Below are 24,116 nucleotides of genomic sequence, written 5' to 3'. Positions count from 1 at the left end.
TTACTGGCAGATAATTTGGCATCTTATTCTAAAAATAAACATCTAGAAAAAGGGTTTATAATTTTATATTTGTTTAAAATACAATTTAATAAATAGAAATATTCATTGAATTTGACCACATTCAAGCTATTAAGCTGGCTAAGTTGGTATTTTTTTGCAGTGTGAAAAACATGTTTAAATAAAACTATAAAAACTGTCCTCGGGATTATGAGCACAAAATATCACTTTTAATATCACTATTATGTCTTATATATATATATATATATATATATATATATATATATATATATATATATAATTTTCAGTAATTCTGGATGGCACTGAATTTTTTTTTATTTATTCATTCATATATATATATATATATATATATATATATATATATATATATATATATATATATATATATATATATATATATATATATATATATAAACTCCTTTGGAGCATTACAAACTCAAAACAAAAACACTTTGGCTGCTGGAGTTAAATGAGTTATATTACAGTCAAAATGTTTTTTCCCCCTAAATTAAGTGTACTTAGATTTTAATCATGCTAACCTGCAACCTGCATTTTTAATTTCAGCATAACGTATAAAAACCCGAGCAGTATGAATGTCATTACAATGTTTTTAATCAGCTATTAAAATGATATATTATACTAGTGATGAATTATACTAATCAACATGTAGACGAATATTTGTGTAATACAACAAACAACAAGTAAAATTTCTCCTTCATTATGACATTTAAGCATTTTTAAGCTTTCCATTTGCAGGAGTTCATCACTCAGTGTCATAAAAAGTTATTAACATGAGGCTTTTTGGACTCAGCCTGCCTGGCCTGACACTTCCAGCTAATGTTGAGCTGGTGTCGGTTTGATGGAATAGGTGCGCCATATGCTAGCAGAGCCAGGCACCTTCATTTGCCTGAGCAACCTCGCTGTACGTCTTAAACGTGCCATCCTTTTGGCTTGTTTATCTAATGTGCCTGTTAATCTAATTTATTACATTGTTTCATGGTGCTAGCTACAGCACCACATGCTAAGGAGGAAGGCATAAGATATGCTAATGCCTCGGCTGGTCCAACGCTCTAGCAGTAAAAAAAAAAAAAAAAACATTTGCATTTGACAGAGCACATAATAAACCAGTTATTAGCATTTTAAATGCATCATAAGAAAAGATGGGGAGAAAAAAGACGATGTGCGCTATTGGTGAGGTAAATGCACAGCCACACATCATAATCCTGTCCACAGCAGCCATAATTCAACAGTACTCAATGACACTAAACAGCTGACAAACTTTAATGCCCCAGAATCTTACACTTTATGTAGTTCAAGAACATAGCAGCATGTACAAACTTTTAACAACCTCCTTCTAAGTCAGAATAGGTGGAAGTTGGAATGGGCCAGGGTTATGGCCAGCAGCCTGCACTGCAAGAACAATATGAACTGCTATCATTTCTTACATTTATCATTCAGCCTTGGTGTTCAGCTGTTTACATGTCATCCTGTAATTTGGCCAACTAAGCAGTTAGCAGTTAGCCTGGCAACCCCATCTACATGATAACTTTGGAGATAGGCTGCATCTGTTAATTAGACTTGTTCAAAGAGAAAAGCATTGATAGACAGAGTGAGAGATATAAAGCAGCAGCAGTGGAGAGAATGGACAGGATGTGATACAGATGGCCTTGTTAAACCGCCATGCTAATCCTAGTCTAACATTATTGTCCAAACTCACCAAAATGTCGTTAATGGATTCTACTAGGAATGTAACTGAATACGAATACATTATTTACAAATACATACACTATTTTTTTTAATTTTTTTGAGTTTTTTAGAAAGCTTCACTGTTTTTACTCAATGCAATGCAATGGTTTTTATGCAGTTTTACAGAAATTTTACAATTACAGTTATGGCATTTGGCAGACACCCTTATCCAGAGCAACATTTATCTCATTTATACAACTGAGCAATTGAGGGTTAAGGGTGTTGGGCCAAGAGCCCAAGGGCCCAACAGTGGGGACTTGAACCCCTGCCCTTCTGATCAGCAACCCAGAGCCTTTAACCACTGAGCCAAATCAAGCAAACTCCACAATATTCTGAGGAGCTTGCAGTGTTTCCAAAATTACCACAGATCTGGGCCAAGACGCATCATATAACGTCATCACAAAGCGCATTCAATCAAAGACCTCTTTGATTCATGTTCGTCGAACCTGAGTACAGCTAAAAGGTCTCATTTACCAACAAACTTGGTCAATTCAAGTAGTTTTCCACAAAAAGCACAAAAAAATGCAAGTTGCATCACAAATTTCGTAAAACACTGCAGCAAAATCAAGCATTTGTGGCCTAAAACTCTAAAACTGCACAAAAAGTCTTGAAACTAGCCCAAAATGTTCAAGGTATTGGACAAGGGAAGCATAATTTTTCACACTCTTTGCAGGGAAACAAGTTAACAGTGGTGCGCACGCATTTCTGATTTATTTATTTATTGAGTCTCCACTCCATATAGCCTGACACAGATCACATGGACAGCATGTGTCTGCTGAGGTGTCCAAAAATATTAACTTGTGCGTTCATTGCGCCCGATTTCCCAGCATTCTTAAATGAAAGCTTCTCTGTTGTTATTAAAAGAAGGTCTTCCTGAAAAATTCTACGGGCATTACACCTCTAGCTACTTTATGAATGCATAACTTTGCCTCTGAACACCACCACAATGGATTTAAAATGACGCAAGCAATATGTGATTAAAGTGTAGACTTTCAGCTTTAATTCAAAATACCGCATTATCCGTTTAGGAACTACAGCCATTCTTTACAGAGTCCCTCCATTTTCACAGGTTCAAAAGTAATTGGACAAACTAAAATAATCATAAATATTAGGATTTTTTTAAATACTTGGATGCGAATCCTTTGCAGTCAATGACTGCCTGAAGTCTGGAAACTATGGACATCATTAAATACTGAGTTTCCTCTCTTGAGATACTTTTCCAGGCCTTTACTGCAGCTGCCTTCAGTTGCTGCGTGTTTGTGGGTTTTTCTGTCTTCAGTTTTGTCTTCAGTAAGTGAAAAGCATGCTCAATTGGGTTGAGGTCATCGGACATTTAAGAACATTTAATTTCTTTGCCTTAAGAAGTTCTTGGGTTGTAAGAAGTTCAAGGTATGTTTTGGGTCATTATCCATCTGTACTGTCAAGTACCAACCTATCAGTTTTGCAGCATTTGACTGAATCTGAGCAGAAAGTATAGCTCTATACACTTCAGAATTATGAAGATTGTGCCACTGTCCAAATACTTATGCACCTGATTGTATATGTTTAGCTATAGGTATATGTATGTAATTTGAGTCTGGTCCTACACACTCTCCTGAATACCGCTGCTTGAATGTCCATCTTAGACTTCATATAAGCTTAATGTTTTTTGTGTGTGTGTCATGACTCCAAAGTAAACATGTATGGCCATATCTGGGTTGTCTTTGAAACAGGCGTAAGTGATTCGCAATCATGGCTGTCCATGCCACCCTCCTCCCATTACTATGGAAATGAAGCTGGTGTGACAGGTGGCCTTACAACCAACACAATTAACTTCCTCCATTAGCCAGTGGGCTAACAAAACCATGAAAGCTCTAGTAGCACACACAGTGTGTTTTGGGGCAGAAACTCTGTGTTTACAGCCGAGTATTAGTGGGTGGAGAGGAGTAATCCTTCTCGATATCCCTAAATTGCCCTCTGGTAATTATCACTTGGGAAAATGGCCCTTTTATCCTTCACATTGACATGTATAGGCGATGTGAGGCTTTTGTTAGGCCTGGGACACTACAAGAAGCTATTTTGTGTATCTTTTGCTTATTCAGGCTTTGATTCAACTGTTGTTGAATATTCACTGTTTAAGATGCTCTCAAGGGATGCAAAATTTTCACTCTGGCTTACACTGCATTTTGTATGAAAGAATAAAACATTAGAGGCATGCTCTTATAGGAAAATAATCCAAAACAGGATGTTGTGATATGGCCTGACAAATTACTTTCCTATGACAGGGTGGCTTAAAGTGTTATATCACAGTGATTTGCAAACAGTTACAATTATATATATATATATATATATATATACACACACACACAGTATTACTGAAAGAGACATCATACTGTCCTTTTTAACAATTTATAATTATGTTTAATGCTGTGGAACCTCCACGAGACATTATCGCTGCTATAAACAATTGTTTCCTCACCATCCTTTTTTGTTTCTCTCTTTGAAGACGAAAAAATATAACCTGCCATGGTACTGAGAAATCGGAAAAGCGCAAAGTTCTCTGTCTTGTACACTTTCTCATTGCGGAGAACTTCCTGACTGTTACAGAAGCATTGACACTAGAGACTCCTTCCATAAATGTTAAACAAACGTCTCCCTACGTGGTATAGTATTGTTGCTGTTGTTGCTGTTGTTATTGTTGTTGTTGTTGTTTAAAAAAAAATCTTTTTATTATTAGAATTAAATTATATGCCGTGTCCAGCATACAAGTCACTGGAAATAAGTTCTTACTCTAGAAACGATGTATTCACGAATTAATATAAACCTGTGATTTGAATTAAACCAGAAGTACTGATAGAGCTGCTGTTATAGAAATGTATTAAACACAAGGATTTAACAACGCTGTGGCATAAGCCTTTATAAGAGTTGTGTATATACAGTATGTTTAAATCTGGTATGCAGAATGAAATTTGAGCTTTGGCAATTTTGAACAATTAAATATTGTTAATAGTTTTCACATAACAATTCAGTGTATGATCTTATTTATTGGGAATATAATAGAAAAGAGGAAGCTCTTTCCTAAATGAAACTGTTATTCATTCCCTTGATGTCGTGTAGTGGATTCACAGTATCATGCTCCTGCAAGGGAAATATTTGTGTGTGTGTGTGTGTGTTTCAGCAATCAGCTGAATAAAGCTGCTGTGTTCCTGCTTTGTCAGTAATTAGATAAGTGTTAGTTTAACTCCCTGCTGCCCTAAACCTCTCCTCTGTCACTGACGTTTTTACCTGAAGAGCTAATGGCCCTTGACTAGTCAGCGCTAATAAGGTGCAGCCCTGCCTCCCCGGGGAAACGGACAGAGAAAGAGAGAGAGGGAGGGTGGGTAGCATTGTGTGCTTGTCAATGTGTGTGTGTGTGTGTGTGTGTGTGTGTGTGTGTGTGTGTGTGTGTGTGTGTATGTGTATGCAATCACTTTATGTCATAGGAGTTTTTATTAGTACCCTAATGATGAGAGCTGTATAATACCTAAGAGACAGAAATTCAAGTCTTCCATTGTGGAGCCATTGGTTAGACTTCCTCACCGAAACAAGAGAATGGACTAAATGTCATTCGCTTTAAATTACAGTCATCCACTAACCAACTTTCATAAAGTCTGTTTAGAGGCTCTTTTTTTTAAAGCTTTTCTGAAGAGGAAGGCCCTAAAGGGGCAGAATGTGAAGCACGGCCACCAACACTCACAGTTTGACCTTGGGGGCAGACACTAGTGCAGAAGGGATGATCTGAAAAAAGATTAATGGAGATCCAAGATTTTGCAGGACACTGAAAGTTAGACTCTTTTCACAACGAGTGCAAGAAACTTGCAATGTACTAAAGTGTGCAAGTAGTTTGTCTCTACTTATTGAGCTTGGAAGCTGACAAAGGTTTTATATGAATTTTGTATATTTCAATTATATACACAGATAGATAGATAGATAGATACAGAGCTCTCCATTAATATTAGTACCCTTGGTAAATATGAGCAAAGAAGGCTGTGAAAAATTGTCTTCACTGTTTAACCTTTTGATCTTTTGTTCAAAGAAATTCACGAAAATACTCATGGATACCAAACAATTGCAAACAAAACACAGGTTTATCCAAAAAATTCTACATTTGTTAAATATAGGTTCTTTAAATTATTGCCACCCCTATGAATTCATATGAGAAAAATGTATTTGAAGTATATTCCCATTGATATTTAAATTTTTTTAGTACACCTGGGTGACTAGGAACAGGACACTGTTCAACCATGACTTCCTGTTTCACAGGGGTATAAATATGAGGTAACACAGGCCAAATTCACTTTGTCATTCATAACAATGGGTAAGACCAAGGAATATAGCAGTGATGTACGGCAAAAGGTTGATGAGCTTCACAAAATGGGAAGTGGCTATAGAAAATAGCAAAGCATTGAAAATGCCCATTTCCACCATCAGGGTAATAATTAAGAAGTTCCAGTCAACTGGAAATGTTATGAATCAACCTGGAATTGGACGTGAGTCTATATCGTCTCAATGCACTGTGAAGAGGATGGTTCGAGTGGCCACAAAATCTCCAAGGATTACAGCTGGAGAATTGCAGAAGTTAGTTGTGTCTTGGGGTCAGAAAGTCTCCAAAACTACAATCCGAAGTCGCCTACATCACCACAAGTTGTTTGCAACGGTTTCAAGAAAAAACCCTCTACTCTCATCCAAAAACAAATTCAGAAGTCTTCAGTTTGCCAGACACTACTGGAACTTCAAATGGGATCGGGTTCTAGGGTCAGATAAAACCAAAATAGAGCTTTTTGGTAATAAACACCAGAGGTGGTTTTGGTGCACACAAAGAGGTAGCCATATAGAAAAGTACCTCATGCCCACGGGTAAATATGGTGGCGGATCTTTAATGTTTTGGGGATGTTTTTCTGCCAGAGGACCTGGACATTTTGTTAGGATACATGGCATCATGGACTCTATCAAATATCAACAGATATTAAATGAAAACCTGACTGCTTCTGCCAGAAAGATTAAAATGGGCCATGGTTGGATCTTCCAGCAGGACAATGATCCAAAATATACATCAAAATCAACACAAAAATGGTTTACTGACCACAAAATCAAGATCCTGTCATGGCCATCCCAGTCCCCTGACTTAAAACCCATAGAAAACCTGTGTGGTGAACAGAAGAGGAGAGTCCATCAGCGTGGACCTCGAAATTTGAAGGATCCGGAGAGATTCTGTATGGAGGAATGGTCTCAGATCCCTTGCCATGTATTCTCCAACTTTATCGGGCGTTATAGGAGAATACCCAGAGCTCTTATCTTGGCAAAGGGAGGTAGCACAAAGTATTGACTGAAAGGGTGCCAATAATTGTTGCACACCTATATTTATCAAAGATATATATTTTTGGATGAACCTGTGTTTTGTTTGCAATTGTTTGATATCCATGAGAGCAGAGTATTTTTATAAAGGTTAAACAATAAAGACAATTTTTCACAGCCCTCTTTGCCAATATTAGTGGAGGGCCTTTATTGAAATTGGACAGTACAGGTACTCAGCAACAAAATGATGTTTATCATTTACCAGAAATGGAAGTAGTAGCATTGTGCTGTAATTTGATATATATATATATATATATATATATATATATATATATATATATATATATATATATATATATATATATATATATGTATATATATATATATACAGTATCTCACAAAAGTGAGTACACCCCTCACATTTTTGTAAATATTTGATTATATCTTTTCATGTGACAACACTGAAGAAATGACACTTTGCTACAATGTAAATTAGTGAGTGTACAGCTTGTGTAACAGTGTAAATTTGCTGCCCCCTCAAAATAACTCAACACACAGCCATTAATGTCTAAACCGCTGGCAACAAAAGTGAGTACACCCCTAAGTGAAAATGTTCAAATTGGGCCCAATTAGCCATTTTCACTCGACGGTGTCATGTGACTTGTTAGTGTTACAAGGTCTCAGGTGTAAATGAGGAGCAGGTGTGTTAAATTTGGTGTCATCGCTCTCACACTCCCTCATACCGGTCACTGGAAGTTCAACATGGCACCTCATGGCAAAGAACTCTCTGAGGATCTGAAAAAAAGAATTGTTGCTCAACATAAAGATGGCCTAGGCTATAAGAAGATTGCCAAGACCCTGACACTGAGCTGCAGCATGGTGGCCAAGACCATACAGCGGTTTAACAGGACAGGTTCCACTCAGAACAGGCCTCACCATGGTCGACCAAAGAAGTTGAGTGCATGTGCTCAGCGTCATATCCAGAGGTTGTCTTTGGGAAATAGACATATGAGTGCTCCAGCATTGCTGCAGAGGTTGAAGGGGTGGGGGTCAGCCTGTCAGCGCTCAGACCATATATTTTTTACTAATGTTTTTTTCTTTGCTTTTAAAACATATAATTTGTAATTACAGGTTACAATTTTGAGATATAAAATAAATAATTAAAACCCAGTCAAATCTCAAAACACTGATTTTTTTTTATTAGGCAAAGGTGAAGCGTGTGGTATTCCCAGGAAAAGAGACAAAATGGAAGATTTGAACTGTGATGAGGTAACTGCATGTAAAGTTTTTATGTTCCTAACATATTAAGCAGCTAGTGTTTAGCATCACTGTAGAAAGCTAGCTATTTGGGTAGAACATAAAAACAACGTTATTTCTTCGATCACTCCAAATTTGAATCCAATCCAATCCAATCTTATCCTTATTCACAACAAAGAAAAAAAAAATATTGGCAAAAAAATGACATTATTACGTTATTACATTCACCACAAGTAAAGAATTGTAATTACTGTGACATGTACTGTACATAATTCAGTTATAAAATTCATACTCACATACTTTTGTCAGTTTCAAAGCTCCATATCTGATGTGCATAATTATATATATTTAAAAAATCATTTACATTATGTAATGTTCCTTCATTCTTAGCAGTGGCATCATTGTTGGATTTACATTTTATTGTTCATGCTACTTGTATAAACGTAATTGCGTCCAAGGGCACAGGTTTAGGCACAAAATTAGATTAATGTGAACTGTTTTTGAGATCAGAAGCACAATTTAAGACCCTAAAGAATTCAAAGAAGAAGAACTAGGAGTAGGTGACATTATCACAGATTGTCTTGAGTTGTACTTCACGTCTTGTAGAGTCTTGGTTTTGGTGTAATGATATGATTTGGAATCGGCCCGCCATCCTTGGCGGCCATGTCGTTACTAGGGAGGAGGAGCACTCTAATGGGGAACAATCGGAGAGGCACATTTTAGACAGGCAGTTGTAAAGTTGTGGTCCTCCCACTGGTTTTACTTGGTTACCAGGGGGCTGGAGAGGGATGGCCTGTGTTCAATGAGAGTAATCCAGAGCAGGTCATAAAGCTGTGGAGGTCTCTGGTTTAGGCAAGCCTGAAGAGAATGAGCACAATGGAGAGAAGCCTGATGTACCCTCTCAGGCTACAAGCTTGAACTCTTTTCAGTCTGAATCGCTGAAATGTGGGAACTTGAAAGCCTGGTGTTGGTAGGCAGAGAAAGCCATTAGGTCTCTTCAAGCTGCTGTGGGGAGTCTAGTGAAGTGGCTCCAATGATGCAACTCGGCAGTGCTTGTGAGTGAACTACAGGCAATACACAATACACACGCAGAAAAGTCAGTACGAGGCAGAGAAGAAAGAACCAGCATGAAAACAGATGATCATATTATACATGTTAAGAGAAAGTCTACCTTCTATGAAGAAAGGTTTTTACATTATCTCAATATACTCTCTGTCTCGCCCTCTCTCTTCCAACCTCCTTACCTCCTACCTCGCAGCCCAATAGATAATGTGTAATTAATGAAACAACCTCCCTCGGATTGACTCACACAATAGGTTGAGCCGTCCAGACCCTCTCTGCTTACATGTAACCCTGGCCGGACACAAAGCTCCCTCCCCTGGGCCCGGCTCAACCCGCAATAGCTTACATGTTAATCTCTTCTCTGCGCTCTGCGTTTGGCCGAGGCCTCATGCAAGCCTTCATTTTCTGGTCATGTGCACCCATTGGAATGGGACAAACCAGACACCGGGTGACATACAAAGCAGAATGGAAGCTACCAGGCTTGAAACCAGGCCTGAAAAGAACCTAAAAGGAGCTGGACAATTGTTTGGGAGCTGAAAGGGACAGTTAAAATAAGGCGAGCTGAGGGGCTCTTACCACCGTGGAGGATGTGATGGAGAGGCGACCAGGAGGAGCTCGACTGCCAGACGCAAAGTGCAACAAACTCAGAGCTCAGGACCTCATGGCCATCTGGCAGACTTCTGTTTACAGTACACATCTTCAGCAATGTTATGAAGTGAACTGATAATGCGTAGAAATAATGATGATCCTGTAGTAGTTCTTTCAGCACATATAAAAATCTGGTATAGGTGATACGACACCACCACCATCACCACCAACAACAATAATAATACATTAATTTTATTATTTTTAATAGTGATACTCTCTCTCTCTATCTCTCTCTCATGAAATGCGGTGAAACTGTTTAATCACAGCACTGAAATATAGTTTAAATTTGACCATTTTTTGGCAGCCTAACGGCTCATATAATTTAAAAACTTACTTCTTTAAAATAAATGTCAACTTCTGTGGGAAATTTGCATCTTTTTAAAAACATTTTGCCTAATTAATGCTAATTAAAGCTTTTTGAACATCTCTCAAAGTATTGACAACAAACCACATTCTTTGTACTTCTCGTTAATTAGCAAGCTTTTTCATTTGATCCCAGGAACAATTAAATTCTATAAAAAAATATTTTATAACTATAGAATATAAGCACTGAGTGTTTGATTTCTTTGTACTATCAGTCTGTGCCATTATGAGTAAAATGGTACATGTTTTGAAGTATAAGTTTTGTATAAAGTACGTAGGCATAAAAAGACAAATGTTTGTTATGAACAACTGAATTCATTTGAGTCATTTTTGGTAGTGTAATACAAATTAAATAGAGGCTTATTGAGCTTTTGCATCTTCTTTATATAAGCACTTCTTGACTCCTTGATGATTCATAAACATACAGAATGACTTTAACTTGGAGAAGCTGTCATTTAAACCTCAGAAGAGATTTGATTTGCATCTGTATAGAAAATACAACATAATGTACTCTAACACACGACACAGAAAACTGCACGAAAACCTAAATGATACATTTTCATGTAGACACAATTGCGGTGCAGGTTTTTCTCAAGAGAAAAAAAAAAGACTCAGAACCAACCTTTTAAACCATGATTGTCAGTGAGCTTTTCCAAGTCAATTTTAAACTGGATTTTACGTCAAATTTATTTTAACATGAAGTTGGGCATAACTACTTTAGCTATTTGAGAGATTTGAATAATCCAATAAGTATGTTAATTCATTTTTAAGATTGATAAGATAAAAGTAAGTCACCGAAAAAATAGTCTGAGTAAATATATATATATATATATATATATATATATATATATATATATATATATATATATATATATATATATATATATATGTGTGTGTGTATGTGTGTGTGTGTGTGTGTGTGTGTGTGTGTGTGTTTGTGTGTAATATTTATATATAAGAAATGATCCAAGGGTTTTTTGGGTAGTCAAGTCTTTTTTCTTCATATCTTCATAGGACCTCTAATAATTCCCTCTTAATCTCTTAGATTTTATCTTTTTTTAAATTTTTTTTTATTAAACCTAAGAGTGTACATGTCTCACTGGTATCACTCATTATCTCACCTATTAAGCTGTACCCAGTTAGGAGTGGTGTTAAAATCACTCTCCCATGAGTGAGCAGTAAATTATCTCTAACCCAAACCAATGTAATCCTGCCCTCTGACATGCACCTTTTGTCTGAGATCACTATGCCTGACTGAGAGAGAATCTCTATAACTGTAGTGTAGTTTACTTGCACTGGGCTCAATATATATATATATATAGAGAGAGAGACAGAGAGAGAGAGAGAGAGAGAGAGAGAGAGAGGTTAAATAATATAAATGATGTAAATAATATGTGCCATTTAATTCATGGATTGAAAGTGTAAAATGAGGATCTTTTATCATGGACGTTTGTGTTGATTATATCGTTGTTCGATTTTGAAATGTTGAATGTTTGAAAACATGCAAAATGTTGATGATTTTTTTCCCCTGAATACCTCCATAGGTTATTGTGTCTTCCTCTGAAAAGATTATTTGGTGTAGCTCCTTTCCTAAGTGGACCCACCACATGGATTTAAGCTAAACGTCTGTTTGGATGTGCTGGGAGCATGGGGAAGAGATGAAGCACAGGGCAACGGGAAGAATGAAAAAGTTGAGGGCTTAAGAATTGATCGGCCACATTAGAAGCTACCTGCTGGGACTGTACCGCTGACTAAGGGAAAACTTGAAAAAAGTCTGACATTTGGGCCACTGCCCTGGTACTGAGGGGAAAAAACGTGTGGGCCCAACAGACTGCAGGAGGGTGGGAGTGTGTGTGTGTGTGTGTGTGTGTGTGTGTGTGTGTGTGTGTGTGTGTGAAGAAGGTCTTCCTGCTGTTTGGGTTTCCTTCTCAGTGAGTATATGACACCCCCACAGATCTCCATCCCTGTAACAGGCACCTCTCTCTCTCTCTCTCTCTCTCACACACACACACACACACACACACACACACCCTCCTTTCGTCCCTTCTCTCCCCTCCTGCATCTCACACACTGAGACATTTTTCCACATTGGCCGGATTAGGAACACTTTCACTTAGATCTATGCAGTCGCCCCCACAGACAAAGAAACACTTGGGGACAGGATTAGTAGGATTAAAGGGGATTCACATATGTCCAGTTCAAGCAATTGGTATTCAAAGCTTTACACTTTCAAATGCCACCAAGAGAGAGCAAAGAAGTCCAGAGCTTTTCTTTGCATTGCAGCACCTTTATGAGGTACGGTTCCCTTTCTGCTCTTACAATGCCACTCTGAATACACATTTTCACTTTTTTTTCTTGGAGGGGATTTTTTTTTATTGCTTTGGAACACCAAGAAGTGGACGAGGTAGAGATTCGTGTGTGTGTGTGTGTATGTGTGTGTCTAAAAGTGTATATGAATGGGTCTATTTCTACCATCTCGAATTTACCAAAGATCGTGTTGATTCCGTGCCCTGCTTATATTTCCACTGATTCAGTCTTATGGAACTGGCTAATTATAATTAGTCATGGTCATGCGGCTCCTCTAGAAATATTCTTACTGTTAAATTTGGTGTCATTCCATTATCAATAATTGTTCACATTGCCTGATGCTTTCCAGTTCCACTTTTTAATTTAGGCTATTGATTCCATCAGGGTACATGCTGTATACTTGGAAGCGTATCAGGACTAAACGAATATTGTCCCGAATACACTTTGTCTTTTGGTTCAATCAGGTTGTGTTCAAATCAAGCAATATAGGGGTTTGTTCATTTCATTAAAACAGATTCTTGAAGACAGATCATTTCAGTTTAATAATGCACCTCAGTCTTAAAGGCAGTCTATTTAATTAGACTGTAATAATTATTATTTTTATAATTAACAAACTTGGGGATCATAAAGAAATGTAGAAATACATTTATTCATTGATTACAACAACAATAACTCCTACTACTACTACTACTACTACTACTACTACTACTACTACTACTAATAATAATAATAATAAAACATACACGTATACATACACACATAAATATATTTTCTTTAAAACAGAAATCCAAATCAGACTCAAGTTCGCCTCTGTGACGTGTTAAATGTATCTCCATCCGCTCCACCTGTTACTGCAGGAACCTACACAAGCGCATCTTCCTATAGGTTTTAATACAATGCGGATTTGAATGCAACCAATCCCTCAGTCGTGGGAGGAAATATGCAGTAGTTGCATGAACAGTCTTGAGTGTTTCTCTAAGACCAGCTGAATACTGTAGGAGTGAGATCAACACTGCAGGAGTTCATTAAACCCAGGAGTTTGCGCTGGTGTGTAAAGATGCGAACTAAATATGTGCGCGACTGATCATCTAATAACAGGTGGAGAAAAAAAAAACAGAATTATGGATTGGCTCAATTGTTTTTGGAGACAGCCTAAAAATCATGATTTTGATAAAATATTTTTATTTTTATTTTTTATTTTTTAAAGATTCCTTTTGGTTAAAACAGGACTTAAAACATGCAATCTCGCAGGTGTGGTTTAATTTCAAGAAAAAAACAACCATGAACGCGTCTGGACCACAAACGCATAAAACTTGTGTTTCCTTAAAAATAAATAAATAAATAAATAAATAAATAAATAAAAGCAGCTCATAAACTGCTCTGTCGAGAATTGCATTTTTAACTGTATTTTTATTATTATTTTTAAAGAGATCTAAAGTGCAAGTTGTTGTTTTTTTGTCAGAAAAAAAGGCAGAAAATACAAAAAGGTCCAATAAAATGTTTCAATTAATGTTAGTTAATTAATGAATTACATTTAAGCCATTTCTACACAAAGATACTGTGTATGTCTAGACTGATTTGGCCTAGAAAGGAATTAAAACCAAATCAAAAAGAATTGTAGGCTATTCCTAGTTTACATTTGATACTATATTTATGATATGCCAAAAACTAAATAAAAAAATAATACATATGTATTTTACATGCATTTAATAAATGGTGAAATTGATCTAAAAGGATACATAACCTGTTAAAAGTAAGGTGCATGGCGAAGTGAGCTGATTAACCTGACCCCGGGTATTAGTTTAAAAGTGTCGAGGAGGATTGTTCTAGCAGCTTTTGGTTTCAGAGTATCCTGGACTGAAGTATACCCCCCACCCCCCACCCCACCCCACGGCGGTGTTACAATGAATATGAATAGCTGCTCCTTTGGTCGATGGGACAGTGAAAGCGCAGCACCGCGGATAATGGGCACGTCATCCTAACGAGGTCTTTATGAATGGGGGCTTCTTTTGTTCAGGCTTCTCTCAGTCCGCACTATAAATGCCAGAGTCCCGCGATCGCTCGCCAAATAGTAGGTTGTGCATCCTCCGAACCAGGTCGACACAGTCCGTTTATCAGTCACCGGTAGCAGAACTCACTACGGAAACGAGGGAAAAAAAAGAGAGAGAGAGAGAGACTATATAGGCTGATAAGGAAAAGAAAAATCAGGTGACAAACAGGAGTGACTTAAAAGCAGAGTGAGAGACGGCCTCCCTACTCGAACCGAGGTGATAAAATGAATTCAGACTCTGGCTCGAGCAGATCCTCCTCGCCGGACGTGGACGAGATGTACGCGCGCAATAGTTCCGCGTCGTCGGGGCAGAACGAGTTCACGTCAAAGATGAGCAGCGAGCACTTGTCGCGAGGCGCCGGCGCGGACAGGACATCAGCAGGCGTCGGCGGCAAATACAAGCTCAAGAAGCAAGTGACCGAGGAGGAGATCCAGCAGCTGCGCCTGAAGATCAACGGGCGGGAGCGCAAACGCATGCACGACCTGAACCTGGCCATGGACGGTCTGCGAGAGGTTATGCCGTACGCGCACGGGCCGTCGGTGCGGAAGTTGTCCAAGATCGCCACGCTGCTGCTGGCGCGGAACTACATCCTAATGCTCACCAGCTCTCTGGACGAGATGAAGAGGCTGGTGGGAGAGATCTACGGCGGCGGCCATCATGCAGCCTTCCACTGCGGCGCCGCGGCGGGCCACGGGCCCGCGCACGCGCCCGGTCCGGCGGCACCCACGGTGCACCACGCGCTTCTCGGAGGCGCTCTAGCACCGCATACAGCATCCTCCGCCGCCTCGCTGTCTGCCGCACTGCCCGCGCTCAGCTCCATCCGGGCGCCTCAGACCTTGATGAAAACGCCACCGACGCCTCCGCTCCAACTTGGCACCGGCTTCCAGCACTGGGCAGGACTGCCGTGTCCCTGTGCCATCTGCCAGGTGCAGCCACCCGCCACACACGTGCCCATCACCTCCACGGGACTCACGAGACTTTCCGTTGACAAGGAAGCGATGAAGTGACTATATTCGAATATCATCATGTAAATTGTATATGGGCTGGACTCGCAGAAAAGTAATTGCATGATGTGTATTTGTACATTTTGCTCTTTCGTTTCTTTTCTTTTTTTTTCTCTCCACGAAATCAGAATTCACTCCTTGTAACAAGGATCTTGTCCAATGCATAATGTAAATGAATTGCTTGCGCGTACTTAATCCACTGTAAATAATCTGAAAGCACCAGAAGACTTACATGTTTAAATGTTAGCTGCGCTTTTATATTAAAAAAAATGTTGCATTGTTGTTGTTTTTTTAGACTGCGAGCAACAGTACTTGTTGATCGTGAAGCTGAGGGGAAAGTTGGATGCGCATCTTTATGCAGAAGTGCAGAAGGGAGTTCATGAAGTGCCGTGCGTTCCTTGTAACAAGGATGGTCAAAGTCTTATAGGATAAAACTGTGCGATTGTGTTTTGAGTTCGGAAAAAAACGTATGTTTGTTTATTTGTTTGTTTGATTGATGATTTTAATGTATTTTACTGAAGTGTGAAAGCAGTTGCACTCGGCGTGACGTTTTGCTGTGCGCGTTCATGTGTTTAATCGGGTTAGCTTTTCTGCATGCCCGTCGGGTTAAAGCAGTTTATATACCTACAGCATGTTTTTTTTTTTTTTTCGAAATCAATTTTTTTGTTGTTGCTTATTTTGTTTTGTTTTGCCAGAGACTACTGCCGTCTTTATTTTTGTAAATTCTTGATGATAAATGAGATATTTATTATTGCCCAGTGATCCTGGACAACATTTCAATAAAAACACTTAAAGAGTTAAAAAATCTTTTGTCCTGCATTTGGTCTGTTACAAGCTGTGGACCTTTCATAAATTAGCTCGTTGGCATATATAGGCCTACAGTTTGTAAAAAGGACAGTACTGCTAGCTTGTTAAATTAAGGCACAGATGAACTTCAGGGTATGAAATAATAACTATTTTTTACTGATATAATTTACGGCTTATTTTAGAGTGATATGGTACATAGCCTATTGGAGACAGGTTGGATATAGATCTGTGCTGAAGGTTTTAAATCAATGTACCATAACATTATCCAATGCTAAAAAAAAAACAAAAAAAAAAAACCCCACAAAAACAAACCCACAGTTGTAAAAGTGAATTTAACCAATTAAACATTAAGAAAAAAAAAATGTAATTAAAAAATAATAAAAAAAATCTAAAAAATACTAATAATTCTAAGAATTATAATTGTAACAAGAACAAACAATTCTTCTTCTTCTTCTTCTTCTTCTTCTTCTTCTTCTTCTTCTTCTTCTTCTTATTATCATCATCATTGTCAACAGCAACAAAAGCAACAACACCATCATCAACACCATCATCAACACCATCATCAACAACACCATCATCAACAACAACACCAATAATGTGGTTACTATTATTATTATTATTATTATTATTATTATTATTGTTGTTGTTGTTGTTGTTGTTGTTGTTGATACTACTATTAGTAATAGCAATCCACCCCCCCCCCCAAAAAAAAATACTTATAAAATCTAAAATCTAAAATCTTTTAATGAAGCACAGTGTAAAATGTTAAATTGCATGAGTATTGTAGTGCAGTTTTTAATGGCTTGGAGGACTGAAAACATAGTGGTGCACTACAGGCAGATCTCCAGCCTCTAGGGTCCTTTCACACTTATCCGATAGACAGCAGCTAAACGTGTGTTTGTGGAGATTACAAATTAATCGTTCATATGGGAATGGGAGAAGAAAACATCAGGTTGAATGAGCTGAAATGCAGGAGATGGAAATGAGGGCCTCAGGAAACAAGAGGACACCTTGTTGTTTAGTTATTGAGAAGCTCTTTTCCATAAACCAGGCCAGAGTGAAAAAATGGAATATTATTAGCCTATGAAGTTTTAATTTTTTTATTTTTATTTTTTTTTAACTTTTTTTTTCTTTTTTAGAGATTTTGGTTTAAAAAATAAAAAATAAAAAATAATAATAAAAAAATTATATATATATATATATATATATATATATATATATATATATATATATATATATTTTTTTTTTTTTTTTTTTTGTCACAGGCTAATAAATGCAAATTGTGGTTTCAATTCATAAACAATACTCCATGTAGTTGCGAGTGGTTTTGGAAAATAACCCATGTAAATCTCACTTGAAGCTTGCATTTTATCACCTTTATTTATTTATTTTTATTATTATTTTTTTAATTACTACACTACTTCTACACTACTATAAACTACACCTAAAAACAATTAATGTCATTGTATATTAATGTTCAGGAGAAAACCTACTGTTACATGTAGACTTGTTGGTAAATTAGACAAATCTTTTTTTTTTTTTTCTTGTATCTCTCTGTGCGTCTCAATTTGTTTCGCTTAATTACAGTTTTGGTGTTAAATAAAAATCCTCCCCTGCTAGAGCCTCATTAACCATGTGGACCGCAGAGCTACAACGACTCTGCAGTGAGCAGAAGATTTGCTTTATTAAACTTTGCAGAGTTTATCTTCCCAGAGTGTGTACAGAATCCTTAAAAAAGTCTGATTAATCGCTCATGATACCCCCCCCAATATTATTATCATGATTATATGTTCTCAGCAGATGCGTTGCAAATAATTTCCTATTAGTTCTCCTGATTTGCACCTGATTTCTCATGTCTCGGAATTTAAGGGAGACAGAACGGTTCAACAGTATTATTGCATTTCATAATGTTATGCATTCAGTTTGAAATTGTATGTCAGTTATCAAATATTCCACTCACATAGTGAAAAATCTTCTTTGCAGTATAGCATCCTTAACCTTCTGCTGTTAAGAAAGAAGAAACTCAGTTCTTTGATAGTTTTGTTTGTTTTATATAGAACCCTACTTTCCAATTAGAAAGCGTTCCATGTAGATCCCTCTTAAGAACCCTTAACTGTTCAAGAAACACTGAAGAACCCTTGTGTATGTAGTGTGTATCTACGTATATGGCTGAATTTATACTATACAATCTGTTATGTATACTTAGGGTGGAGCCATAAATACATAAGGGTCATGAGGCTATAAATGCCTCTGGATAATTTCCTCGTGGCCTCAGTAGAAAAAGAAGCGACCGCTCTGTTAAGTGGAGCCCCCTCTATTCTTTACATTGACAAATGACCGGTCCTCATCAGTGGACACACCTGTTACTGGAAGCACTCGAGATTTTCTACAAGGAGAATCGTAGAAGGTCCCTAACAAAAGGCATGGGTGCTAACGACACCATGTCAGAGCTCAACTTGTGCCGGCCGACACTGGGGGCTGCAATTGAAAATAAATTTTGTCTGAAAAAGGGCACACGGGGGCACGCAGGAGAAACAGCCAGAACAAAAGCAGTTGTGGGATAAGTTATTGACTCCTCTGACAGGATGAATGCAGTTCATTATGCCCTGCCAGTTAGCACTGTGGTTTGTGTCCCGGCCTGCATTAGGCGGCAGGTGCAGGAGCCATTTTGTACCGTCCCAGGGGGGAAAAGTGCCTGAGGCCTGTCATCAGCTGATTTCATAGACAAATGTTTGCACCGCACAGCTAAAACAGAAAGCATATTTCCATCATAACAGCGTTTTGCAACAGCCATTAGTGTCAGCGCTCATTTGCATGCTAATTGGGCTGTTAACACAGTAAACACAGTGTCTACACTTCCTTGTTTCTGTAAGACAGTGTTGCGGTTTAAACCTTACACATCAATTTCCATAGGCCTGGTATATTTTTTATTGGGGATTTGTTCAACCATCTTCACATGATCTGATTTAATATAATCGGAGCCATTATCAGTCTGTTGGAAGCAGGCGTTTGCCTTTATAGCCCAATCAAACAAATCTCTGCAGTTCTAGTTCATTGCGACCAAAAGCGTTTGTTAGCACATTGTAAATTACAGGACAATTTATTGGTGCTCTTCTGGACCAACTTCAATGCAACTGCAAACCAGACAACTTAATCAATTAGAAATAGAGGAAACCTGGAGCCAAACTTGCAGAGAGGAACAACTGAAAGAAGTCTTTTTTATTAGTGAGTCAATCTACAGCATCCAAGTCAGTGTTTGATGTCCCTTTAGCTTGAAAAACGCAATGGCAAAAGGAGTGTGCGCTCCCCAATATCCTCCCACTGTGTCTGACAGATGGCGTTCACTAGTTGGCCATAAATGGCTGTCACAGAGTGTTTGTCTGTCTGCCAGAGCCTATGAATAAGGGACTCCCTAGGAGAATGTTACTGCCCCGACATCGCCCGAAATCTAACCGTGCTTGATTGTCAACCACCAACACGTGAGGCCCTCACACCACCCAGCCTTCTGCTCTGATACGGAAAAGGTTTGGGGGAGCAGGTGCGATCAAGGGAAGTGTATTTAGTTAAATCATATGCCAGCACATGCTTCAAAGCTGCCGTGGCTAATGTCGCTCAGGGCAAACATCCTCTGAAAGATAGAAGATTCATGGCCTGGCCTGTGCTACTACTCACAGTGTGTGATATTTGGACAGCTTGAGGATAGTGTCATGAAATTCTTAAAAACCAACCAAATCAGATGGCGGTCTTCTTCTTATTCTACTGCCTGTTATAATAGACGAAGAATGTGGAGAGGACAGCAAGAATTAATCATTGTTATACAACCTTATCTTATTCTTATCCAGATGTGAGCCATCATTACATCTTACTTTTTAGCCCCATACCAATGCCTAATGGAAAATTTCTGAACGTGCTGAAGGTGCTTTAGGACCTTTTAATGATCAGTAGATATTGAGGAGTTAGCCATAAAATGGTGTCAGTTTTATCGTCCGAAAGAGTTTGGAACTCACATATTACAAGGTGGATGAATCACTAGTTTGGGTGCCCGAGTGATTAGTTCTTTATTCATAGTTCCCTGGTGAACAATTTGGTTTAACAACCAGAAAAAGAAAAAAAAAACTATACTCTTTATTTACTTTCACAAAACAAAAGTTTTTGGTATTAATCCGTAAATGTAATAGACCTCACAGTGGTGTGACACACCTCAACTATATTGCAAGTTACTTGGTTCGAATCACAGCACATGCTTCAATACGCACATCAGATCTTTTCAGATTCATGAACATACATGTTTGAAAAAACATTGATGAAATGGTGCAAAATAAAGTTTGACTCAAATAAAGACTCTAGCGAGATTTAATTTAGATTGTGTATTTTACGTGCAGTATGAGGACAGAACACCAAATCTGAAATGATGGCCAAAAACTTGCTGACATTTTTGTTGAGGGTGCAAACATGATGTACTACATTAGAAACTTATATACTTGTTTGCTTCCCTTAGTGCATTTACCTAGCTATCTTGCTCACCATATGTTATTTATCCACCCCTGTACTGAATGTAACATTAACACCAGAGTGGTTTTTAAAGCCCATACTCACGTGTTTGGTCCTTTGTGGTGCCGAGAGGACAGTAGATTATTCTACACAGATACATGGAGAGAGAATGGAAGGATCTATGCTTGATGTCTGTAGGTCTTCGTCAGTGAACTGGATCTCCTGGCATAAGGCACCATAAAACTGAATGGCAAAAAAATAACATCTTTTAAAATTCCCTGGTGATATTTACATATATCCACAAAAGCTTTATAAGTAGTGTAAGGACATCACTAAGTATATGTCATTGTCAATGGTAGAATCGTTGCCATGTGGTAGGTTGATGTGGTAGACTAAGCAAAATGAATAACACTCTTTGGATTTCTCCCCAGGGGTCTGTGAAGCATAGCCAGCTGGTCTGAGATAAAAAAAAAAAAAAGTTATTATTTTTATTAGTTAGTTCTTATAGGTATTAGCCTTTTGACTGGTCACTTGGGAGTAAATGGGTTTACTCCAAACCTCACTAACTCAAAACCCAGCCTCTTAATGGAGTCAAAGTCAACATGGATTTAATGTGTTCTGTTGGTGGAAAGTTCAAGAATAGGTCTGTGAGGTCTGTGAAATATGTTTTAGGGTTAAAGGAGTCTCTGGCTAAAAAACAGTTAGTAAAGAGATCTAGTTAGTATAATGATAGTGGAAGGGGTGATACTGGTGGAGATAAGATACAGTAAGAGAGGAAGGAGATGGGATATGAATATACAATTGTGTGTGCCAGAAGCAGTTAGGTGATGTTGCTGAATCACTATGAAGACACAGCTCTTAAATGGTACAAGTAGTCTACTGTGAGTACAGACCAATTGAATGACATGGAGAGTGATTGTGAAACTGTAAAAAAAAAAAAAAAAAAAAATATGGAGGAGAACAATGAGAACTTGGGCTACAGTTCTGAGTGGCTTCTGCTTTGCACTAGATAGCGAGGCACTGAAGAGTTAAATTGTTAATAGTTAAATAGAGGAGATGGGGAGGAAAGATTGGAGAAAGGGAAAGATAGACATGTATAATGTGTTAACTAGGAAGGAGGTGGAGCTTCATGAGTGGCTTTCCTGTCAAACTTTAAAGTTATTTTACAATTCCATTAGTTATTAGCTATGCTGGGAACTTTTAAGGATCTTTTAAAGTATGTATATTTTAATGCACTTATAACATGGAATTGGCCTTATATATATATATATATATATATATATATATATATATATATATATATATATATATATATATATATAAAATTATAATAATTTGGTAAAATATATCAAATTATTTAGATGTGTTTTTATGCATACATTTTTTTAAAAATTTTTTTGTGAATCATATTATCATATTATTATGTGTCTTGCTGTCATATATGTGCATGTATAGGAAGCATCACTTACCAAGTCAAATTCTTTGTGTGTGTGACTTGGCAATAAAGCTCTTTCTTCTTCTTCTTCTTCTTCAGTCAGATTTCTTGTTTGTAATCATAATGATTTAATTCACATACATAAAATGTTTTATTTTACACCCTAGCACTGTTCAGATATTTGTGCATTCAGAATCCCTACAGCCATACCTACACACAGTTGAGCTTATTATAAAGCTAAAATCAGTTGCCTATTTTCCATAGATCTGACATTACAGTTATGCTCTTCTGGCGGAGACATGTTCATTAGATAACAGAGTATAGAAACGCTTCTTTTGGAAGTCTCTTGGCAGAAGTGGACTGATGCCAGCCATGTGCCAGAGGAAATTGGTCACAGTGGGTGACTGCTCGATCAACATCTAAACATCCTGCAATTTCATAGAACATATAATGGGAAATACCTAAACATGTCATGAATTTTACACAAAGATTTTTGTCTTGAACCCATAATATTCAATAGCTTGTCAAATTTTAGGCTAGACAGAAATGGTATACACTAATGACACAGCATAAATATTTCAATGCACTACTAACAACAACAACAATAACAACAAAAACTATTTTGACAACCCTAAATCTTGGATAAAACTATAAATAAAAATTGATACCAGTTACCATTGAACACCACCATGTGTCTCTCTTAAAGAAGTCTGAAAATGTGCGTATGAGTGTGTGGAGGCCTCAGGACAGCAGAGCTAATTATAGTCTATTCTGTGCACTGGTGTGAAAACAGAAGTGACAGCAGCAGTGGTCCACTGGCATGGCGGAGGCCACGAGCCCCCCCGCGTCTGGCTGGGCCAGAATCATCATATGGACAAATCACAACTGATCTGGGGCTGTAATGGCTGCCAGATGTTAACGCTTTGTACTCAATGGCTCTCCTGAGACCTCACCTAATCAGAAAAGAGGCATTACTGTTGGGAGGAGCACATGTGTGCATGCGCGTGGATGTGTGTGTGTGTGTGTGTGTGTGTGTGTGTGTGTGTGTGTGTGTGCACATGACTTGAGTCATTGTGTATCTGTCTCCTGTCTTCTTACAGCCCGAGCATAATTTCCGATCCATAGATCCATAGAAGGCAATTAACAATAAAACAACATAAAAAATATTTGCTCACACACTCCATTCACCATTTACTTGTAACTGTGAAAGCCAAACAGTTATTCCATCCGTTCACAAAATGTTTAACATTATTTTAAAGCAAAGAAGACTCCATCTCCACTAACCGCTTTATCCTGGTCAGGGTTACTGGTGGTTCCTGAGCCTGTCCCGGGAACACTGGACGCACCCTGGATGGGGTGACAGTCTATTGCAGGGCACTATTCACACACAGACACACACTAGGGCCATAAAAAGTCAAGTAGAGTTGAGTTTTTATTGTCATTCCTCAATACATTAGAACAAAATGCTGTGTCTTCAGGACCATGGTGCATCACAGAACAGTGCGCAGGACTACATAAAGCGCAAATACACAACAGTGTGAGACAAGTCTAAGACAATAAATACACAGAAAAGGACAATAAATACAAGAAGTACTGAGGATTTATACTTAAGTG

At 37.9% G+C, this 24,116-nt stretch overlaps 1 protein-coding gene across 1 annotated transcript; it reads left to right on the top strand.

Annotated features, from left to right (window-relative positions):
- Nucleotides 1-14,368: 14,368 nt before the first annotated feature.
- olig3 (oligodendrocyte transcription factor 3) lies at nucleotides 14,369-17,075 on the top strand. Its single transcript, XM_053620531.1, has one exon. The coding sequence runs from the start codon at nucleotides 14,990-14,992 to the stop codon at nucleotides 15,770-15,772; it is 783 nt and encodes a 260-aa protein (XP_053476506.1). The 5' UTR covers nucleotides 14,369-14,989; the 3' UTR covers nucleotides 15,773-17,075.
- The last annotated feature ends 7,041 nt before the right edge of the window (nucleotides 17,076-24,116 follow it).

The sequence above is a fragment of the Ictalurus furcatus genome, chromosome 3 (genome assembly GCF_023375685.1).
Source record: "Ictalurus furcatus strain D&B chromosome 3, Billie_1.0, whole genome shotgun sequence".
Taxonomy (NCBI): domain Eukaryota; kingdom Metazoa; phylum Chordata; class Actinopteri; order Siluriformes; family Ictaluridae; genus Ictalurus; species Ictalurus furcatus.
Note: the sequence above shows the minus strand (reverse complement) of the source record. Positions and strands in the feature narration are given on the sequence as shown.

Excerpts from the sequence above, each read along its gene's own strand:
- olig3 (XM_053620531.1), top strand. The coding sequence starts at position 14,990 with ATGAATTCAGACTCTGGCTCGAGCAGATCCTCCTCGCCGGACGTGGAC.